This window comes from Podarcis pityusensis (genome assembly GCF_964106645.2).
Source record: "Podarcis pityusensis genome assembly, chromosome: 7".
Classification (NCBI taxonomy): Eukaryota; Metazoa; Chordata; class Lepidosauria; order Squamata; family Lacertidae; genus Podarcis; species Podarcis pityusensis.
Window position 1 is genome coordinate 60,679,020 of NC_138031.1, and position 23,709 is coordinate 60,702,728.

At 38.4% G+C, this 23,709-nt stretch overlaps 1 protein-coding gene and 1 long non-coding RNA gene across 9 annotated transcripts in view; one reads left to right on the plus strand and one right to left on the minus strand.

Moving 5' to 3' along the window:
- Nucleotides 1-23,709, plus strand: part of KIF13A (kinesin family member 13A) — a 62,691-nt gene that overhangs the window by 13,286 nt on the left and 25,696 nt on the right. For 4 of the 6 annotated variants that reach the window (XM_081015264.1, XM_081015265.1, XM_081015268.1 and 1 more), the window contains exons 11-28: nt 1,132-1,266; nt 2,719-2,849; nt 5,573-5,659; nt 7,093-7,259; nt 7,713-7,923; nt 8,668-8,830; nt 9,258-9,398; nt 13,906-14,055; nt 14,723-14,887; nt 15,402-15,575; nt 16,455-16,606; nt 16,972-17,104; nt 17,179-17,325; nt 19,475-19,519; nt 21,397-21,496; nt 21,878-22,004; nt 22,824-22,879; nt 23,364-23,488. In XM_081015264.1, the coding sequence (XP_080871390.1) occupies nt 1,132-1,266; nt 2,719-2,849; nt 5,573-5,659; nt 7,093-7,259; nt 7,713-7,923; nt 8,668-8,830; nt 9,258-9,398; nt 13,906-14,055; nt 14,723-14,887; nt 15,402-15,575; nt 16,455-16,606; nt 16,972-17,104; nt 17,179-17,325; nt 19,475-19,519; nt 21,397-21,496; nt 21,878-22,004; nt 22,824-22,879; nt 23,364-23,488 (2,409 nt within the window). The remainder of the gene's footprint in view (nt 1-1,131; nt 1,267-2,718; nt 2,850-5,572; nt 5,660-7,092; nt 7,260-7,712; nt 7,924-8,667; nt 8,831-9,257; nt 9,399-13,905; nt 14,056-14,722; nt 14,888-15,401; nt 15,576-16,454; nt 16,607-16,971; nt 17,105-17,178; nt 17,326-19,474; nt 19,520-21,396; nt 21,497-21,877; nt 22,005-22,823; nt 22,880-23,363; nt 23,489-23,709) is intronic. The other 2 variants (XM_081015266.1, XM_081015269.1) reach the window with 1 other exon arrangement.
- LOC308482310 lies at nt 5,744-21,387 on the minus strand. 3 transcript variants are annotated; one of them, XR_013989199.1, is made up of 3 exons: nt 19,884-21,387; nt 7,511-7,630; nt 5,744-6,862 (listed from the first exon to the last, which is right to left on the minus strand). It is a non-coding gene; the product is annotated as an uncharacterized lncRNA (long non-coding RNA). The 3 variants fall into 3 exon arrangements; XR_013989200.1 differs by lacking the exons at nt 5,744-6,862; nt 7,511-7,630 and adding exons at nt 14,062-14,372; nt 14,980-15,070; XR_013989201.1 differs by lacking the exons at nt 5,744-6,862; nt 7,511-7,630 and adding exons at nt 15,535-15,597; nt 15,783-15,838.

The window sequence follows — 23,709 nt, forward strand, 5'->3', positions numbered from 1 at the left end:
GGCAAGTAATTGTGTCCTGTGTGAGGTAGTACTTCCTTTTATCCTGGGTTCTAGTATTATATGAGAGGGAGAGAACTTTTCCGTAGTCACCTTCTCCACCCCATTAGCGTATATGTGAAGTTAGGATTTTTCATAATTGCTCACATTGGAATTCATAATGCCCATTTGCTCAGTTGGAAGAGATCCTTTTGGAGCTCCTTGCAGTCCCCTTTCGTTTTTACCACTGGTGTCATCAGAAAACTTGGCCACCTCATTGCTAACTCCAGATCCTTTTGGATTAAGTTAACAAGCACTGATTTCCATAAAGGTCTGTGAAGGAACCCACTGCTTACTTAGCACCACTGCAACAACTGTCCATTAATTCCTGCTCTGTGGACCATTCTCTTATCTCATGACTGTTATGCTTCCTCCGGCCAGAATCTAGTTGTATGTTCATTGGTACTTCTGTTGTTCTAAGTTATTTTGTTGTAGGTTATTGTGAAGGAAAGTGAAAAAACAGCAAAGATTAGAAGAATTAGTTTACATTCTAAATGTATATTTTAAAAATATTTTTATTGCCGCATGTTGTCCAACCCACAGTTTATAAGAATGTTATAAATTGTAATAATATGTTTCATTGTTTTAAAAGGCACTGATAGGACTGTATGCATGACTTCACTAGTCTGTTTCATTGACTGATGATCAAGAGTCATAATAGATGAAAGGCTTACTGGATAGTGTTGCTCATAGTTGTGCAACCTCTTTTGTTATCTGTTCTAGACCTATTATTTTAGCTGGGTGCAGATTAATGGTAACTCTGTTTTTATTTCCAATGGTACCCTTTCACATGAGGAAGGCTGCTTCTGCTCACAGAAGAGTTTGTTTTATGCCTCAGAGTTGAGCAGTTTGTGAGAAAGGTGATTCTAAATCCAAATAGGTTTTTCCCCTTGTACCACCTTTTGGAAAAGTGGAAGCATGGAAACTGATATGGAACCTACCTATTATAGTGCTATGTGAATTCTTGTGTAAAGATTTGTAGAGCAGTGTCAGCAGCTGTTATTCTTTTGCCCGTGATTATGTCTCAAGTCATAATATTTAGGTTTATTGGCACTTAGATCTGATGAATTAATTTTTTTCCTGTGTATTTTACAGGAGAGACAAAGACAGCTAGAGAGTATGGGCATTTCCCTTGAAACTTCTGGCATCAAGGTTGGGGAAGATAAGTGCTACCTGGTGAATCTAAATGCAGATCCTGCACTCAATGAATTATTGGTTTACTATTTAAAGGTAAAAAGGCATTAAATTCCGTAATGTTTTGGAGCTTCCCTTGAAATATTGTGCTACCTTTGAATTTGTGGGACTATATCTACATTAGGGATGCGGGTGGTGCTGTGGTCTAAACCACTGAGCCTAGGGCTTGCCGATCGGAAGGTCAATGGTTCGAATCCCCGTGACGGGGTGAACTTCCGTTACTCAGTTTCAGCTCCTGCCAACCTAGCAGTTCGAAAGCACACCAAATAGTGCAAGTAGATAAATAGGTACCGCTCCGGCGGGAAGGTAAATGGCGTTTCTGTGCGCTGCTCTGGTTTCACCAGAAGCGGCTTAGTCATGCTGGCCACATGACCCAGAAAAACTGTCTGCAGACAAACGTTGGCTCCCTCGGCCAGTAAAGCGAGATGAGTGCCGCAACCCCACAGTCGTTCATGACTGGACTTAACTGTCAGGGGTCCTTTACCTTTACCTCTTTATATATACATTGGTTCTTAAAGTGTGGGACTGAAACTTCCTTACTTTTTTTTAATAAAAAAACTTTTCAGTCAGTACTTTATTTGCAAAAACTAAAAGACATTGCAGAAAATCTGTTGCTCCTTCCATTCTTTAACCTGATAATTCACTATGATTTCTCTCAGTTTAACCCTTCCTTGTAAGTGGTCAAAAAGGCTAATATGAATTCGTGTGTAAGCATGTGCTCTTACTTCTAATGCTCTTACTTCTAAGGCTTTATCATAATTTTGGTCCAGGAAGGAGAAATTTAGATTCTGTGTAAGCTTCTGCTGTTTGTTATGCACATAGTCCATACTGCTGTGAATTTAATTTTGAGAATCAGTTCATATATCTCAGCAAAAAAATAAAATGATGAGATAGTTTGCTGTATGTATTCAGTTTATTAATAGGCATACTAATAAATGTGTATAAAGATAGCTTTTTCATTCAGTGACCTCTATCTCTTAAGATTCAAGCCAAGTTTTTATTTCTCGTGTATAGTACTGATTCAGGTTTTTTGTTATAGTTAAATTGGATTGCTATCAGTAAATTTCAGATGGGTAATTATTGTAATAATTAAACCTAGCTCTTTTATCTTTGTTCTTAGGAACCTGTTTTCTTAGATCTATATAATAAATGTAATCAAATGTTTCTAATGTTATAAGCAGAAATTACTGTGAACAATTAAGCTGTGAAAATATTCCTAGTTTGCAAAGGCAATTGGTTAATCCCATGTACAGCATTATGTCTCAATCTTTGTATAATAATTAAGTGTGAGCATATATTTCTGTGAGATCAGTTTTAGAGAGTTTGTACAGGGGCCTTGTTACCTCTGCCAGGCTAGCAATAGTTTCACTGTGTAATGAATATGGCCATGGGATTCCAGGGTGGATTGCACATACTTTGTGATGAATAAGTATGTGCCAATGTCAATAGAAGCAGCAGATTTATTTTCATTGTAATTGTCTTCACCAGGATCATACTAGGGTTGGTGCAGATACTTCTCAGGATATACAGCTATTTGGGATAGGGATCCAACCAGAGCATTGCGAGATAGACATTGCACCAGATGGGGAAGTTTCTCTCTCACCAAAAGAAAATGCAAGGTAAGAGAAATGCAAAATCAGTTTCGGCCTACAAAAAAGTGTGGCATTCATGTTTGTAGAGAAATTTATGGAAAAGCACCCTGATAAGAAAAGAGGAAAACTTCACATACAGTGATACCTCGGGTTAAGTACTTAATTTGTTCCGGAGGTTCGTACTTAACCTGAAACTGTTCTTAACCTGAAGCACCACTTTAGCTAATGGGGCCTCCTGCTGCTGCCCGCCACCAGAGCACGATTTCTGTTCTCATCCTGAAGCAAAGTTCTTAACCTGAAGCACTATTTCTGGGTTAGCGGAGTCTGTAACCTGAAGCGTATGTAACCCGAGGTACCACTGTATTTAGTTTTGATACCGTCATAATGATAAGAGCAATAAAATAAGTGCTTGTGCTGTTCTTGATGCATAAGCATACCGGGAGAGATGCTTCTCATATCATATGAGAACTGAACTTCTCAGACCTTTCTTTGAAATATGGAGCAGTACATAAATTACCTTAATAATATAACAACAATAAAAGGTAAAACAAAGCTATGTCCCAGAATATAATCTTTCTAGATGTTTGACTTTGGAAATATTTGAGCAGTGCCAAAAAAGAATGCTAAGAAAAAACAAATGGTAAATGTAGAGGTGAACCACAACAAAATCAGTCAGTTTAAAGGAGTTTCCGTAACTTCTTGATGCCAGTACTAGCAACATGATAAGTGAAACAGATATCCTGTAATCATGATTGCATACACCAATTATTAATAATCCAAATTTGTGGAGAACCTAAGAGTAAGTTTTTTGAATACTAGTAAGGGAGAGGATTCCCACCAATATCACCATGTCCAAATAAAATCTAAATCTCTTTGAAGACATGATGCCAGCTTTAAGGACAAATTAGGAATGTAAATGTATAGAAATAAGCACAGTGTATTCTACATAAGCTTTATTTATACTTTTTGCATGGTATACCTTAGTGTGTTATACTCCAGTGCTGTAGCCATAAGAGAACAAAATTCCAAACAGATGGTGTTCTGTGTTGTTATGATAGAATTACATTGCTAGGAGTTAGTCATTTTGACTGGCAAGAACAAAGAAGCATGTCACTGGAAAAAATTTATAACTAAATAGGCTTTGTTTAATTTGTGCTTCATCCAAAATGCCTTAATAGGCGCAAACCTTGTTACCAAAGTTACAACTGACAGTACATTGAATCATTTCATTGCTGATTCTCATGGAGATTGAAAGTAACTTCTTTGTGATATGGAGATAAATTAAAATACTGCTTCACTTTTATTCACCACACTTGGAACCCAGAGATTTTTTTCAGCAGTGAAAGAAATAGAAGACAGCTGTTTTAAACGCTACCTTTCTAACAAAATTAGGCGCACAATTGATTAATATCCCTGTTTCTGCATGCCTAAATTTAAGGGCAGTGAAAATGTATACAAAGCTGCCTCTCTAACGTTTCCTCTAAGGTCTGCACCAAAAATGTGTTCTTTCTGCTGTGGCTAATGTGAAATAAACTTCTTTTAATCAGAGTAACCTAGTTTTGGAAGATTGTTTTTTAAACTCTGGGAGCAACATATGTACAAGTCTCATTAAGGAGGTTTTAACTGGGTTTGTGCAGACTGCTTACGGTAAACAGCCTGTGACCCAATTACTTAAACGTATATGCTGCATGTTGCATTGCTAAAACCAAGCCACTGTCTGTCCTGTATACAATAAAGAGGTGCAGCAGCAGCAATAATAATTTGTCAGTAGAGATCAGGCTCTTGTTACAGCCTTGATGACTTTTATTTCACACATTTTATGCATGTTTAGGGGTTTCTGTTGGTAGGCCTTTGTGGTGCTGAATCAAGAGGAAACACTTCTTCATTCTTCTCCACGTTAAATAAATAAGTAATTCATCCAAAAGTAGAGAGCTGCATCTGTATTGGAAGAGTTTTTTAAAAACATGTTTTAATTGTTTTATTGTTTCTGTGTTTGTCACCCTGAGCACCTTTGAGAGGAAGGATGGGATACAAATTAAATAATCTATTGACACTTTTATCCGAGAGCTAGGAACAAGCAGGCTGGAAAAAAGAGAGCACATGTCTATTGGAGTATCTGCAACACCCAGTAAGACTCATAAGGCAATTACTTCTTTGGGACACTCTGCGTAATCAAGTAATGCAAACTGTAACTGTCGGAGCTCAGTATGTAGACTTTTCACTACCTGGTTTGTTTAGCGCACATCATCAGGTTGGAATGGAAAATTGTAAAGGGCCATTTTCCTATCCATAAAACTTCTCATGCCTCTTCAGAGAAGCACACCTCACACTTTGAGAACCGTAGAAATGAGAGGCTATGAAGAAAGCACATGTATTTGCATATATACACATACACATATATGTGTATATTTCTGCTTGCCCCTTCTCACAAGTATTTGTATGTGCCTTGGTTGAGCCCAGAAACAAAAAACCCACCTTGCTTCTCCTGATGTGTTTCATGTGAGTAAGAATATATTTTATAACATGGTTCCTGGCAGCTAGGTGATACACACTCTTCACTGTCCCTGCTGGACCAAAGAGCAAGAGTGACCCGTGGGTAGGAGAGAATTTGTCCCTTTCTGCATCTCTCTTATGTAACAATTCCCGTGGACCAGAGTGAGTAATGGTTTGTGACTACCGGGAATTGCTATTGGAGAACTCAGATTTTAAAGGATAATTTCAGTCTTTTCAATCTTGTGCTTTGCTTTCAGATCCTGTGTAAATGGCACGTTGGTGTGTTCTGTGACACAGTTGTGGCATGGAGATAGAATATTATGGGGAAACAACCACTTCTTTAGGTAATCTCTCTCTCTCTCTCCCCCCCCCTTTATTTACAGAGCTATGTCCAAATATTATTAGTGAAGAATCTTGCTTCTAAAGAATGATGCTAAATAGATGAACTTCTTTGTTACAGCTCAGACTTCTATAGTGTTAGTTTTTGGGCAACTAGTCTGTTTAGGTTTCCATCTAGTCCACACAGTATCTTCTAAGATAATATTTCTCCTGTTATGATACTCTGTTGAATAGAGCTTGAATTTGTGAGCATATTTTCATAAAACTGAAATCAATCCAGTCTTAAATACCGATCACTTGCTTTAGAGCAAGTACCAGGAGCTATGCATCCTGACATGAACAGCCTTGAATGGAAGATGGAAGCAAATTGGCTTGCATTGTGTTTGGCAAATACTACATTGTAGTGTAGAAATTTGTTGCTTTTAAGTTGTTGTTATATGTACCCTTGTACATGGGGAGAACAATGTCTCAGTAAAAAAATAAATCTATTGTTACTCATTGTTAGTTGTGGGATAACCTAACTACAGTTGCTCTGGCAACCTCTAGGCTAGATTACTGCAACACATTATACTTAGGGCTGCCTCTGAATAGGGTTTGGAAGCTTCAGCTGGTAGAGAATTTGGTGGCCAGGTTGCTGACTGGGGCAAGATGGTTTGAGCATATTACACTGATCCTCACCCAACTGGCTCCCAGTTAGTTTCTGGGCCCAATCCAAAGTGCTGGTTTTGACCTATAAAGCCTTGAGCTGCTCATAATTGCAATATGAACCAACCTGGACCCTGCGATACTCATGTGAGGCCCTTCTTCATGTGCCTCCTCCACGAGAGGTCTGGAGGGTGGCAACACAAGAACAGGCCTTTTCTGCAGTGGTTCCCTGTTTGTGGAATGCAATTTCTCCAGGGAGGTTCAAATGGCATCTTCATTCTACACTTTTAGGTGCTAGGTGAAAACGTTCCTCTTCAACCAGGCCTTTGGCTGACTAACATCCTATATCCTTTTAAATGTGTTTTGCAGGAGGTTATTGTTTTGTTTTGTCTTTGTTCTTGTTTTTCTTATATATTTTGTGTTTTTATCTTGTATTTATATGCTGTGAGCTGTCATGAGATCTATGGACGGTATACAAATTTAATAAATAAATAAAATATATATGTTACTGTACCTTTAAGGTGAATAGAATCTTAAGAGCAAGACTTGTCAGTTGGCTTTGTCTGTTAGAGAAGGTTAAGATTAAATTCAGTGAAGGTTGTACATATTTGTCTCGTTCCTTATTAATCTGCAGTCAACACTGTAGCTTCCTTTGTTTTGGAACAACCTGCCGCATGCCTTTCCTCCCTGCTCATGGGTTGTTAAGTGTAGAAAGATCTTATCCACAGAATCCAGCATTTTAAAAATGGATTTACCAAGGTATTTCATAACTACTTTCTCAACTTTTTAACAGAATCAATCTGCCTAAGAGAAAGCGAAGAGACTGGTTGAAAGACTCTGAAAAAGAGCAGCAGTTAGCAGAACATGATCTAGATGCAGCCAGCGAAGCTTCTTCGGAACCAGACTATAACTATGAGTTTGCACAAATGGAAGTCATAATGAAAACACTGAATAGCAATGGTAAGAAGCTGGTGCTCAGCATCACTGAAAATATCAGACTGGAGCAGATAAATTTCAAGGTCCTGGCAATAGATAGGTTCTTTAATCTGTTCCCTTGTCCTGGTGGTTGTAAATAAGGAATGGATAATTTTGTTGTGTTCATTAACTGTTGTGACTTTCTGGGAATAGAGACTGTGGAGGAGTAAATCATGTATGACCAACTGATCCCAATTATATTTACTAGGAAGTAAGTGGATTTTTAGGGGATTTACCTCATGCTCATCTTCCTTTTCTTATATAGACCCTGCAGTAGAAAATGGTACTTTGGATCTTTTGTCTCTCACCCTCTGTTTCACCTTCTGATCACTGTGACTGTAGAACTGTGTCCTCCCCTGTGTTGAGAAATAAACAAAGTGGAATTATTAACAATGTAGATAATGAATTTTAAGATCTGTTGGTGCTTTCCTTATCTAGATCCAGTACAAAATGTGGTCCAGGTCTTGGAGAAACAATACTTGGAAGAAAAGCGTAGCGCTTTGGAAGAGCAGAGGATGATGTATGAGCGTGAGCTGGAGCAACTCCGACAGCAGCTTTCTCCGGAAAGACGGTATCAGCATTCTAGTGACAGGCTTTCAGAAGCTGCCCAGACAGCTCAGCAGAAAGTGAACCTCTGGTCAGAAGAGAGGTGAGAGCATTGATATTAAAACCATAAGTAACTATGAGAGAATGAGTGACGGAAGAAAAATACTATTCTGTGTGTGAATCTGTCCAGGACAATCTTTCATCCAGATCCCAAATAACTTTAGAACATCCTTCCTGCAAATGTGTGCTATGAGTAAGCTAACCATACTCAAACTGCTTGTTGTAAAACTTAGTACCAATTAAATTCTTCAAACGCAGGACTCATTGGGGCCCGGGCATTTGGTATGTACCTTCCGTAACTAGAATGTAGTCCTGCTTACCTAGTGATTCTGACTGATTTGGTCTTATCTGCGTTGTCTTCTCAGTTAAGGACCAATCATGTCATAGCACAGGCACTGTGCAGTGCCCATATGGTCAGAATTACTGCAGGGCTTTCAAGGGAAATGCATTATAGCTCTTGTATAACTTGTAGGTTTCATCTTGGTATACATATAATTTTTCTCAGAATGCCTATAAAGACGGATTAGCACGGTGGGATTTGTTTTGTTACCAAATGACATTTCCAAGATAGCCTTGACATGTATTAAAAAAATAGGAAGCATTCTCTCATTTAAAGCTATTATTTTCTCTTGTTAAAATATTTGAACATAATTTTTAAAATCTGGAATAATTAATATTCTTATGTTTACAGTCTTGTTCATTGTTTCTGCCAATGTCTTCTTACCAAGTTCTCAATTTCCCAATTAATATTCTACTACTCCTCTCCATTTTTCTTTCCCACCCCTAGGGATGAATTATTTCGACAGAGCCTAGCAAAATTAAGAGAGCAGATAGTTAAGGCCAACACATTAGTGAGGGAAGCAAATTTATTGGCTGAAGAAATGAGCAAGCTAACAGATTATCAAGTGACACTGCAGATTCCTGCTGCTAACCTGAGTGCCAATAGGAAGGTAAGAAAATTGATAATTGAAACTATTTTGTAAAAGCCCTTGGAAGTCATTTGAGTCCAGAAGTAGAGAATGAACGAGTGCATGAGGGAGAGAAAATGGAACATAAATTAAAGGAGTTGTATGGACTGAATAGATATAGCTTCTCTAAACTTTCTATCTCACTGAGCTGATACAATATTATAATACCCGTAAACATACAGTAGAAACAGGACATTCATGCCTGTGCTATCTTGATATGTTGCCAGTCATTTATGGTTTCTAGTTCTCAGCCACCATTATATAAATAATTGGAAAATGCAAGAGAATGGAGTACCAAAATATTAACATAGCTATGTAGCATATGTTGAGTTTAAATTTGAAAAATGGAATCACTTTGTTAAAATGCAAATTTTATCTACTTAAGATACTTTGTCTTGTCTTTGTTTAGAGAGGAGCAATAGTAAGTGAACCAGCTATTCAAGTAAGAAGAAAAGGGAAAAGTACTCAAGTATGGACCATAGAGAAGCTCGAAAACAAGTTAATTGACATGAGAGATCTGTATCAAGAATGGAAGGAAAGAGCCCATGAGGTATTCAACCTCAGTTTTTCAGTTTGGCCAAAATCGTACTCTTTTAATAAAAACAGAATATTTCTAAAAGCATTATATAGCACAGTTGTGCATATTCATGTAAGCATTTCTGCTGTTTATCTAACAGCAGTGCTACATTCAGTTGTATGTTTATCCTAATATTTGTAGTTTATTTCCCTTATACATGTCTGGGAACAGACTACAATGGCTACATTTGGAACTTAGTATCTCTAAAACTATTTCAGTATTATACAGAAAGATCGTGTCTTGCATGGAGGTTACATTCTGAGGATGGCGTGTAGACAAAAACCACCTCCTTGGAACTGCCCCCACTCAAGCACCCTTATCCTTTCTGGAGCCATGCCCCAAGCAGACCTTGCCCCACAAGCAAGGCAGAGAGCTTCTAAGCTCCCTTGCTTACTAGGCTCTGGGAGGTTCTCTCGCAGGCCATCCATGTTCCTGCCAGCTTATGCGAGAGCCTTCCAGAGCCCAATAAGCAAGGCAAAGAGCTTAGAAGCTCTTTCTGCACTGGCAAAACTGTCTGCAAAAAGTACTTTTAAGCGCTCTGGCTTCTGTGCATTTAATTTGAGTGACTTCAACCTGTCAGCCTTCAACTGTGTAAAGTTGAAATCACACGTTAAGCTTGTGCCAATTGCAATAGTCCTGCAATTTATTTTGCTCTGCATATGAGATTTTAAAATAGTGTGCTTTTGGATATGTTTACAGGTAAGTGTATTTTTTAGTGTAAGTGAAGAAATATTTTTAGTATTCATCAGAAATTTTAATGCAAATGTTTGCTAATATTTGACCTACTATAAGGAATATCAGATTTTCCATAGTTTGTTTCTTCAAAGCACATCAGCACTGAGTCCTACTATTTTAAGTGAATGGATAACAACTTAATGTAATTCAGGATTTAATCATACGGTTGTTTCAACATAAAATGCTATCTGCCTGAACATGATGATCAACATAGTACTTCGTGCAATGTAGTATTCATTGACTGCATCAAAAACTAGTACAAACAGTTTTTGTTGTTAGTATTTTTGCACACGGGGAATTTAATTTTGGTCTTCTGTGAGGAACACAAAATTGTTGGAAGTGTTGCTACTCATTTACAGTATTTAAATGAGGAATAAGCTTTTGGTGTTAATAAGAGTTAGGTTTGTATACATAGAATAATAGACTCATAGAACTGTAGAGTTGAAAGGAACCTCAAGGGTCATATAGTCTGACCCTCTGCAATGCAGGAATCTCTCTTTTTTTTTTAAATGATATTTATTAAGAATTTTAAAGTTACAAAGAAAAAAGAAGGAAAAAACAAGAGAAAGAGAAAAAGAAAGAAAAAGGTAGATAAAAATAACAATTAAACAATACAAATCAATAAAAACCAAAGTCAAAAAGGAAAAACAAAACACACAATACATCAAAATCAAAGAGCAAAAATAAACAAAAAATTTAAAAACAAATCCAATATTCCCAAATCCTTAACTTTCATTAACTTATTTCATTGACCTCCTCACACCTCCCTTTTTTGTATTCTAGTTGTTAATTATCTCAGCAAATCCTTTCCATCTTTCACAATATTCTGTCATTAAATTACCTTAATCTATTTTAACCTTATCTTACCATAAAAAACCTTAAAAATTAAAAATTAAATCTTATTTATACCAAATTCTTTTAACCATAGCATATTCATACATAATTCTTTTTAACATTTCTGCTAAAGCCAAATAATTTCATTCCAACATTTTTCTAATACTCATTAATTTTACGATACTTTTCTAAATAAATTTTTATAACTTTCTTCCAATCTTCATCCATCGTCTCTTCTTCCTGGTCTCGGGTTTTGTCAGTCCTTTCCATCCCATCCATCTGGTCCATCAACCTGGTGACCTTGTATCCGAGGCTCTTAAGTCTTTTCCATGTCCCTTCCGCAGGTCTTCTTCATGTATATACCTGTACTTTACTTTGTCTTCTGCTGATCTTATTCTTAATTTCTTTCCTTTCACTCAGGGAGACTCCAACTTGACAATATATTTGTCCCTTCTCGACAAGTCAGCCCCTTTTCCATAGTCAACACTGAAATCCATATGATATTTAAAGGCATGTTTCAAGTTAAGGGCCCCCACAACTCCGAACTCCCCCCAGCCCAAAGCCAGACTCGAAAGGTCAAAACATCCCTGCATAGGGGGATCCATCCAGCCCCCCATCTCCAAGCCAAACAGAACTCCATCTCTCCAAATCTGACTTTTTCCAGGTTCATTCGTCAAATCCAACAACTCATGTTCCTGCTGGGCCGCAGCTCTCTCCATTTCTGTTACTTGAGGTTCAGCAACAACCTCCTCCTTTATCTGATCTGTCAAAGCACATTCCTGGGTTAATTCCTGAGTGGGTTCTATATAGGTACCCACTGCCTGTCCAAAATTTCCAATCGCAACAGTCATCAAATCCATCTTCTCATGTAACTGTTACAATAAAGCACTTGTCTTGCAAAAAGCAAGCACCAAAGCCTCCCCTAAGCACATTCTTGTTCAAGGTCGAAGTCTGGTCCCACGATCTTTAATCTCTACAGCTGCAAAGCTCCCCAGTTCGACTCTAATAACAGTTTCACAAGCTCCCTCTAGGGGAAACAATTTCTATTTGTATTCATCTTTTTTTTTTTTTTAAAGCAGATCTAGGAACAAAGTTTTCCTTTTTCGGATATTTTGTTCCTTTTAAATGTGAAAGGGAACAATGGAATCAATATGTTTCTCTTCTTTTGACTATCTGTCAAAAACGTTTGTCCATAGTCAATGAACTTCCCGAAAACGTCTGTCCTGACACCCCGCTCCCAGGTTCAAGACGGTGGAAATTTACCTTTCTTTACTCTCTCTTCTGCAGGTTTAAACAGTCTAAAAAAGGTTCCCCCCTCTTCTCCTGCTTCCAAGGGGGCTTCAGTAATTTTAAATGATGAAAAATTAATCCTTTACAAGCGACTTTCCAGACTCTAGCTTACGATGTCTTTGCTTCAAACTGTTTACAAAAGCGGAAGGCGGACTTCCTGTTTAGACCTTCCCGCTCCGGTGCCAAATTACGAAGTTTAGTAATCCAATTTTCCGTTTTACTCACGGGTACTTGTTTAGAGTCCAATTGTCCACAGGAAAAAAGTCAGCGCTCTCCAACAACAGCAATGTGGCTTCACTCCGTGAAAAGAGCAGTCAATTCGAAGCACTGCGCCGCTCACCCCACGTCGCTCCGGATCCTCGTAGCCGGGTTTCCCCGCGAGTAGGGGAGGCGCAAAAGGTGCCAGCCGAATCCCAGGTCCACAGGCTTCTCCCACCTGTGGTTTTTGATGGGTCTCCGCCTCGCCGTGGCGGTCCAGACCCTAATTTTCACGGAGCGGGTTCCTCCAGATCAGAGGAAGCCCGCCATTGCCGGTGGCGCTAACCCGGAAGTCCTGCAATGCAGGAATCTCAACTAAAGCATGCATGGCAGATGGTCATCAACCTCTGCTTAAAAACCTCCAATGAAGGAAAGTCCACTACCTCCTGAGTGAGACGATTCCACTGTTAAAGAGCTCTTAGAAAGCTCTTTCTGATGTTTAGTTAGAATCTCCTTATAACTTGAAGCCATTGGTTTGGGTCCTAGTCTCCAAAGCCGGAGAAACAAGCTTGCTCCATCCACCATGTGACAGCCCTTTAGCTATTTGAAGATGGCTGTTATATCTCCTCTTTTACAGATTAAACATACCCAGTTCCCTCAACCGTTCCTCATAAGGTTTGGTTTCCAGACCTTTGATCATCTTGGTCACCCTCCTCCTCCATACATTCCAGCTTGTCAATATCCTTCTTAAACTATGGTGCCTATAACTGGACACAGTACCCCAGTTGTGGTCTGACCAAGGCATAATAGAGTGGGACTATTGCTTTCCTTGATCAGGTCCCTATGCTTCTGTTTATGCTTCCTAGAATAGCATTAGGTTTGTTTGCTGCTGTATCACACTGTTGACTCGTGTTAAGCTTGCAGACCAGTAAGACCCCTAGATCCTTTTCACGTGTACTACTGGCAAGCCAGGTGTCCCCCATCTTATATTTGTGCAGCTGGTTCTTCCTGCCTAAGTGTAGAACCATACTTGTGTCCGTATTGAAATACATTTTGTTAGTTTGGGCCCAGTTCTCCAGTCTGCTCAGGTCATCTTGCATCCCAATTCTGTCTTCAGCAGCAATGGTGTCATCTTCAAATTTGATGAACATCCCTTCAGTACCTTCATCAAAGTAATTTAGAAATAGGTTGAACAACAACAGGCCCAGGGCAGGTGCTCTATATACACTCTAGTGCTCTACATATACTCTTGCCTTCTGCTATCATCTGACCTGCCTTGTTTAGACATGTTGCACAGTGGTGAAATGGGGATTTGAATATGACTTTATTGGGCGTAGCTCATAATTTTTAGCACATCCATGTTGGATCACTATGCTAAATCATTTTTGTTTTTGAAATTTTAATTGTCTTTTAAAAAAAACAGATGAAGAGACTCACTGGAAAAAGAGGTGATCCTTTCTATGAAGCACAAGAAAACCACAATTTAATTGGTGTAGCGAATGTCTTTTTGGAGTGCCTTTTCTGTGACGTTAAACTTCAGTATGCAGTACCAATAATCAGCCAGCAGGGGGAGGTAAGTTTCAGTCTCTGGTGTCATCTATTCTGTTTTGTTTATGAAGGCAAAACTTTGCTATGAGCGGCACATATGTATTCAGGAAGGAAAAGCACAATAAATCCACTATTAATGCATCAGTGATGTCTTGCTGCATACACCTGCAATAAGATAGCAGTCAGGATGGGCACACAGTCTTGGGACAAGAGAAGATTGGTGCCACTGAAACATTAAATGGAAATGCTTTGAATAGAGGGCAAATGACCAAGCCACTGAATTTCATGTACTGACGACCAAATTTTTGACTATAGTTCACTTGCTCCCCCGGTGTTCTAAATCTAGAAGTCTAATCAAAGGGGAAAGTTGTGAGTACACAGAAGGCAATTCAAAACAACTATCAATAACTTCCATTTTATTTTTAAATATGTAAATTTGGATAATAGCTGAGCAAGGAAATGAGAATTTTACTGGTTAGATACTGAGCACCACATCTTACATGTGAACCTCCATAATGTCAAGTTGGATCTGAGACAGATTTGAGAATGGTCGTATGTAATGTGCAATTGTTATCTGCATGCTGTTTTTCTGTTCAGTTGAAGCTACAATTATATTTGTATATGTAAGTATGTGGATTACTGATGCTATGCAGTACTACAAGGTCTTCAATATTAATATTTTTGGGGTGCAGGTTGCAGGGCGTCTGCATGTTGAAGTGATGCGTGTCACTGGTGTTGTCCCAGAACGCCTAGTGGAAGGAGATGATTCTTCTGAAAACTCAAGTGAAAGTGGAAGTATAGAAATCATGGACAACAATGGAGAAATTACTCACAGGCCAAAAAAACTCACCTGCAGGGTATGGACATATGTATATTAATATTTTAATAGGATATACCTATATAATACTCTAAACATTTTGCATGTCTTACAATCAGCAATGGGAAATACCTTGTCACTCATCCATTTCCAGTTGGTTTCCATACACCTTCAGAGATTTAGTTTATCTTTATTTGTCATATGTTCATACTATAGTCTGCACCTTGGATGGAAGTTTTAGACAAGTAAAGTCAACAATTTAAAAATGTAAGCCATTCATTGGGGTTAGTTACTTTACAGCAGTTGAAGTTTTCAATGCTTGTCCAGCAGTACATGTGTGTGGACAAGGATTACCAAATAATCTTACGATGCTTTTGTTTGTTAAACATATTGTATATATTGAGTGTTAATTTTTAGATTGTTTTATGAGCCTAGCTGTGAGATAAAATTGGCCTTACTTAGTCAACCATTGTCTAACTGAATATTCTGAGTATAGCTGAATATATTAATATAAATATGCCAGTATATTGAATTACAGTTTTACTGTTGTCTAGGTAAAAATTAAAGAAGCAACAGGACTACCTTTGAATCTCTCAAACTTTGTCTTTTGTCAATACACCTTCTGGGATCAGTGTGAGTCAACTGTTGCAGCACCAGTTGTAGACCCAGATGTGCCTTCACCTCTGACCAAGGATGTCCAGTTTACAGTGACTTTTGCTCATTGTAAGGTAATTTAGTTTGGTTGGAATGCTAGAAAAATACATTTGAGTCCATATTTTACACACACACACACACACGTATGATTCCATCCTACTGTACAGTGAGATGGAGATGAAACAAGGGGTTCTAATACCTTCATTAAACAACAACAAAAATTCATTTCCATTGCTTTCAAGTGCCTCCCCCACCAATTACCTTCAGTCCATTCCACTCACCTTTTGGGCAGGCCACCAGGTGCTTCACACACACTCTGGGCCACAGTTTGGGAACCCTGACATAGGTTAAACAGAATTCTGCAAGTCATTAGTGGCATTGAATGCTGGAGTTGTGTAACCTGCTCCTGGTACTTTTATTTGTCATTTCCAGTGGAAAGAGGAAGGAAGACAGAACATACAACTTGGTTCTTAGGAAACCTAGTCAGAGAGGAGATGTGACCAGCCTATTCACTGTTATGGAAAATGGGATTGGATTAAGGAAATGAAACATTCATTCTTTCACAAAAACATATTAGTTAGGAGTGAGTTAGTCTGGCAAACTTTCTGGTCTCTGAAAATGGAGCTTTGTTATTCCTAAAATGTTTGGTGGTTATGCTTATTTCAATATATCTCATTAGAACAGGGACTACAATATTAAATATGTTGTATTAATCAACACAAAATATGGAATTTTGACTACCTGTGCAAATATAACTGAAGTATTAATATAAAATAGTGGTCTGTTCAGTATTATACAAAATTCTGCATTTTACCTGGTTCATGGAATTAATATCTTCATTGGGAGTTTTTTTCTGCCCACAAGAACATTTGAACATTCACCTGGTTTTTTAATCATAGAGCTGATAAAAATCATGCTTTAAGTGTTTTGCAGTAAGTATTGCAATTTTCTAGGATTATGTGGTGAATGTAACAGAAGAATTTCTGGAGTTCATTCAAGATGGAGCACTTGCTATTGAGGTATGGGGTCACAGATGTGCTGGAAACGGCAGTTCCATATGGGAGGTGGATACTCTTCATGCAAAAACCAGGACCTTGAGAGACAGGTAAACCTATGTTGTATTTTCCTTATAGTAGTGAAGCCTCACTTCAAATATAGGGAGAAAGGAGGAAGTACAGCACATGTGCCAGAGATGAATTGAGAGCTAGAGGGTGATGGGTGTGTATGCCTGTGAGAGGTGGTAGGAGAGAAATTGAGTATAAAGAAGAGATTTCTCATAGTCTTCTTTCTGCAAGAATATTTGATTTGTTAATTACTAATTGTATTGTTGCTTCCTGCCCTTGGCACCTTGGGGAAGAAGGGTGGGATAAAAATCTAATAAGTAGATAAAATGAATGGTTCTACAAATTTCCACTAAAGTGTAAGGAGGAGTATTCATACTACTCTTATTGCTTTTTGGATTGTCTCTAGGTGGAATGAAGTGACACGTCGAATAGAAATGTGGGTTTCAATTCAAGAACTGAATGAACTGGGGGACTATACAGCTGTGGAGCTCCACCAGGCAAAGGATGTAAACACAGGAGGGATTTTCCAGCTTCGACAGGTACAATTAATTTTATCCCTCCCAGATAAGAATACTAATGTGTGTTTACATTAATTTACATGTTTCCCTACCAGGGTCATTCTCGCAGAGTTCAGGTGACGGTTAAACCAGTACAGCATTCGGGAACATTGCCACTTATGGTAGAAGCCATTCTGTCTGTCTCCATTGGCTGTGTGACTGCCAGATCAACCAAACTGCAACGGGGGTTGGACAGTTACCAGGTAGGATAAGTGGTTTTAAAGTGCTAAATTATTTTATTGTGGTGCAGATTTGTTGTTTTCACTTGTGCCTTTGAAGGATACTGTGTGGAATTTGTATGTACACTTGAAGCAAGGCATGGATGATAGCTTCTCAAGGACCATTAGGAATGGCAGTTAAATGGAACATCATGTCTTGAATTGGTATCCCTTGAATGCCAGAAACAATATCAGATTGGTGACTTTCAGGGGCTTGTAATCTTTCAGGGGCATCTTGCTGGCCATTATCAGAAACTGAATGCTGAGTAGATGAAGTTTGCTGATGGGAATTGTAGTTCAAAATGTTTGGAGGACACCAAGTTGGAACAAGCTGATTTTAAAAGTTTATTGTAAACTAGTCATCGCAAGCCTCAGGTGCAATCTCTTCCTCCTTTGTAAGCACGATGAGGAGACTGAAAGGGCTACCTGCAGATGCTAAGAATTGAACCTGAGACATTCTGCATGCAAAAGCAGATGCTCTGCCATTGAGCTACAGCCCTTCCCCTCAACAACCACTTGCTCACCTCTTGGGCTCTGTGAATAATTGCATTTGCATAGCTGTCAACTGTCCCTTATTTGGCGGGAAAGTCCCTTATCCCAGCGCTGTGTCCCGCTGCTGTCCCTTATTGATGATGTCCCTTAAATTTCCCAGGTTTCAAAGGAAGCAGCTCCTCTCCCTCCCTCCCTGCCGGCCAGGGAGGAGGGAGGCTCCAACCGTGTTGCTTGGCTGCGTTGCTCACCCAGTAAGGAGTCTAAGAACGACTGGGGGGTGGAGCTTGCATGCCTTGTGCCGATCAAATCGGCCGCGTTGCCTGGGGACTCGCCTTTGCCCAGCGCTTCCCAGCGGAGAGGTGACGGTGGTTTTCCTTGCTACATCCCCTTTGCCGGGTTGCTGCGCTGTGGGAACCACCGCTTGAGGCTTCGTTTGGCTGCTAGCTGGGTTTTCTGCCTTTGGCTCGGAGGGGCTCAGAAGTTGAACATACCTGTGTTCGGAAAATCCCTTGTTTTGGCTGCTGATCCCTTATTTTCGAGGCTGCTGGTCCCTTATTTTCAAATCTGTAAGTTGACAGCTATGCATTTGTATACTAAGAAATGATTGACACTTGATATGCTTTGGAGGGACTGAATCCAAGTCTTCCCCCCACCCACAACAGCCTTGTTTGCATGTAACCTTAAATCATAGTTAAAACAACAGCTCTGGAAGGGCTTTCCAACCTTTTTGGACCCATAGGCACATTTGCAAACCAGACAAATAGTTGTTGGCACCCCCCCTGCCCCCTTTTCAAGCCTAATTTCTACAGCCTCCTTTCTGTGACATGTGGTAGGACACAAGCCTGAATCTACCTTGCAGTGGTGGGCAAAGCTGGACTCATGATTTGTATCTCTCCGTATAAATAAAAAGTGGTAAGCCAAAAAGAAATATTGGCTTCCACTCATGATTTATTTGGAAAGAAACAAGCCATGAGCCCAAGTTTGCATGTCACTACAAGACAGACTCTGGCTTCTTTCCTTTCCTGCATGGCATAGTCAGGTGCGAAGGAAGGAGGAAAATGTTTGTGCACATGAAAACATCGTTTATTTTAAGCTACAGTTTAACACTGCACGTTAACCTGGCTATTATGTGATTGCTGAATGCCCACTGTTACATCAAAGATGTGTAGACTGAGTGCATAATGATAAAGATCCAGCATAAATTACCAGAGATATACCTCATGTAGAAGACAGGTGGACACTTCTCCCATCAGTCATGTGCTTCAAAAAGTGAAGTAATTAATTTAAAACACAACAACAACCCAACGCTTGAAAGCATGAAGATATCATATACATAGTTTATGTCTCTAGAAAGCAAGGGAGCATCATTGCATGAATTTTGCTTCTACGTGATTAGGTATTAGCCTGGAGGTCCTGACTCTCAAACCTTTTAGCAGTAAGTGGTAAAGAGGAGTGGCACATGTCTGTTCATTTCACCATACGAGTGGGTCACTAAACCTTTATATAAGCAATTAAATAAGGTTTGATGCTTTCTGTTCTGTCTTGTTCTAATTTGTGTCCATGATGTGTGCTCTTATTTGGAGTTTGTTAGCAAGAAAAATGCATGTTCTCTATGTTTATAAAGTTTATTTTTTTCTACCAGAGAGGAGATGATGATGATGATGGTGGTGATATGGATAGTTATCAGGTATTGCTGCTGCTGTTGTTGTCGAATCACATAGCATGGGGCACAGCTAATGCTAATAGTTATCAACTCCAAAGAGTCACTGAAAAAATTTGCTCTTGGAACTTTCTGCATTAAAAGACACTGATTTAAAGAACAAGCCTCTCAGCTTAATTTGACAATACGCTATGCTCTTTCATGTGACATTTCTAATAATCAATATATTAATGATTTATTTAGATTGTTGAAAATTAAGAAAGAGCATGGTGGCTTGCAACTTAATTAAAACAACTGTCAATAAAACAATGTAAAACAGATGCAGGAGATACAAGATAGCAAAGAAATTTCAGGGAGGGAAAAGCCGAGGATTAAAAACCACGTCAAGTACCTGCCAGAAAAGGAATGTCTTCACTCACTGATGAAAGTCCATCAAAAAGGGGACAAAACAGACTTCCCTGGGAAGGAAGTCCCGCAGAGCCTGGGCAAGGCAACAGAGAAAGTTGTATTGTGTGTCGAATTCAGATGTTGGTGTAATGCAAGGGAGACGTACAAGAGAGATCTATAGACATCTCTTATATGATAGAATTGAGGCCAAAAGCAGAATTCTTCATTTTTTTAACTAAATAATGTTTGAAATCATAATAATTTTTACATACAATTATTTGTCATCCATAATTTTTACAGGTTTCATTAAATCACATTTTGTTCAGTGCAATAACAAAAGCATCAAATATTTGTGCGTACTGTACTGTTAAACCATTTTTTAATAATAAAAAAGCTAGTCCTGTAAACTTTGCTTTCCTGATGCCTACAGCTTTAATATATTTATGAATTAATGAATTCTGTATGAAGGCTTCCCAATATTTAGGGTTTTTAAAAAACTTTTTAACAAGCAGCAAAAAAACAAAACACCAGTTGTATAAATGTAGGTATCTATGCAAATACCCTAGTAAGTTGTACAGTCGTTCCAAAAACCTACAGCTCAAACTACAGGTGATGGCTGATTCAAATGCCTAAAGCTCCTCTCTGACCCAGTCCTGTGAAACAAGGAAGTCCAATTTAGGAGTATAAGGAATAAATGGGTGAGCAGTGCTAAACACCCACATCCGCACGCCAGAGGCAACTCAACACACACTGCTTACCTTCTTGCAACCTTCTCCCCAAGCACTCTTCTCACAGATAGAGACACTTCTGGTATTTAGCCTGGATGAGGAGAAAATGGCTTCAGAGAACAAACTGCAAGTAGATAAACCACAAGGAGAGGGAAGGCTTTGCACTTCCCACCCAGGAGGACCCCCACCTCCATAATTATGGTACTTCCATAAGTTAGGCAGATCCAGATTTAAATACACCATCCTGCTGTCAACAGTAGTTTGAGCCTGAATTAGCTACTAACTTGCTTCAAGCGGTTCATGGCACTTCCTGGTAATGAGTTATGAAGAATGGATCAAACATTCCTTTAATACCAGAAAGCATGATTGCATGATGGGTTTTTGTTTGCATGTGGATGATTTAGTTACTCTGGTAACAGCTTCTCATAATGGAGTTAATACAGGTTTAAGGGTATATATGTTGATGTCTCTTTAATTGTTTTCACTTTCATATGCTACTAAATAGTTTGTTGGCCAATGCATTATTTTTCTGCTTGGATCTAAATCACAAATTTGCAAGAGACAAAATACACAAAGAGCTCTAACTATGGAGCGGGTGGTGCAATTTCAGCTTTTCATTCTTTATGCTCTTTGCAAGTTGGGTGAGCTTACCTTCTTGGGTTATGTACTATCTGATGTAAACGTGAATGAACACTATTGGGTAACATCTTCCAATCAAAGTTGAAAACTGCATAAAATTAAATGTGTATGTTGTATATGTTAAAAAAAAAAAATTCTCTTTTTCCATAGGAAGAAGACTTAAATTGTGTGAGAGAGAGATGGTCAGAGGCACTAATAAAACGCAGAGAATATCTAGATGAACAGATTAAAAAAATCAGCAATAAACAAGGTTCGTGGATCTTGTGATTTAATTATAAGAACTTTTCATTCCTTTGTATCAAAAAAGAATGTTAGCCTAGTGTATTACTGATTTATTTTTAAAAGTTGTTTGTATTTGAAAGGCTTTTTGTGATGTTCAGCTTGTTATAAAGTGAAAAATTAGAATAATTTGCTCATTACAAAGTGAATCCACCTTTGAGAGCAGAATTCTCATTAGCTTTATTGGATCTAATCTGCATTCATTGGAATCCAAAACCAACCTGTCACTTTGCTACTCTTAAATAATTGGAAAATGTATTATTAACCCGTTGTTTTCTGGATGCCCCTGGAAAAAGTACTTCCACAGTATGTGACCAATATTCCACTCTTCATATCCGATATCACATTATAGATAAAACAGAAGATGACATGGAAAGAGAAGCACGTCTTGTAGAACAGTGGGTAGGGCTAACAGAAGAAAGAAATGCTGTGCTAGTCCCAGCACCAGACAGTGGGATCCCAGGTGCTCCTGCAAATTGGTAGGTTGACTAAAATGCATTATATTTCAGCTTGCTTGCAAAATAACTTTTGAGTGAATATTGTATGCAGTTAACAGGATAGTGAAGATCTGAGGGAAGAATAAGCTGCTAAAATGCTAAATGTGTGTTCACTTTTTTTAAAAAAATTGACCTTTATATTCCACAGCACAGAACATTAGTGCCCTTAGTTCAGCTAGAAACATATTACAACTAGAAATAAAACTGCTGGTGAACTGGTTGTTTTATTGCTGGTCTGTGTATCCTGAAGATTTATCTCACCCAGATATGGTTGAATTAAGGGCAGGATATAAATATTTTAATAAATAGAAAATAAAGGTTTCTGGCGGTGTAATGCACAGTCATGTAATAATGTAGAACCGGGGTTTATATACAAGTTCATTTACAGATTCCATAATATTTCCTGTTGTAGTAATGCTTGTAGTAGGTGTTAACACCTGTACTGGGGTCCTGAAGTAAAAAAGACACTTTCTCCTGTCTCTACATTTTGCTCTATTATGCATTGAAGCAACTAGATTCAGGACTTGCCTCCAGCTCCAAACACTTCATTTCCATAGAACTAGGGACTGTTTAGGAGATATGGTGGAGAAAATATCACCACCCCACCCCTGTGAATTCTTTTCTCTTTTGTGAACCATGGTCTAGGAGCTCTCCTGTTAGGGTCCAAGGATACACTGTAATATTTTGTTGTAGGTTCTCCCTAGTTAATGTCATTTGTTTTTAACGCTTTCAGTTTTCCATTAAAATATCTGTGCATGTGTATGGTTTATTTTATTAACTGGGGTGTTTCTTTACTGTTAGGATCCCACCTTCTGGAATGGAAACACATATACCTGTACTTTTCCTTGATTTGAACGGTAAGTTGCAGCTTATGAAGGGAGTGGAAGTATGAATTCCCTTGAATATGCTTGACGTATTTATACGCTTTCGTATTGCTGGTGTTTTATTGCTGTGTGGGAATCTGAAGTGCTTCAGATCTGGATCTGGTGGCTTTTAAACAATCCAGTTTTTTTGTTTATTGAATGTATTGAAAGAAGCACAGCTGTTGGGCATTAGAGTTCTTCCATCATGTGTAAAGACACATTCTTAAACATCTTCATCAAAAGTTCCAAAATGATATTTTGCAATGATTTCTATTTGTTGCCATGTACTTGCATTGTGGGGTAACAAATTCCATTAAGCTGATGTATACAAATGTAACATGAGAAGTGTAAGTCTATCCTATCTAAAGTATTGTTTTCCAATTATGCATGATTTCTGTGTAATATGTTTAAGACTGGGACATAGGAAATAACTAAAGCTAAAAAAAATGTCTTGTAACTTAATTTTATTTTTTGTTAGCTGATGACCTCAGTGCCAATGAACAGCTTATAGGTCCACATGCATCAGGAGTAAATTCAATACTACCCAAAGAGCATGGAAGTCAATTCTTTTATCTGCCAATCATAAAACACAGCAAAGATGAGGTAAATGTCTAGTGAGCTATTCTGTACAGTAGAGGTATGGCTATCATATTTTTACTGTTTGCATTTCATCAATCCATTTTCTTTCTTTTTCAATACATTTAATGCTACATTATACCTTTGAAACCTTGAATTTACTCTTTTCTACTTGATTTTTGTTGAACAAGTGTGTATAGTTTATTGTTATTCAGAATAACCTCTTAACAAAGTGATCTTTGATTAGT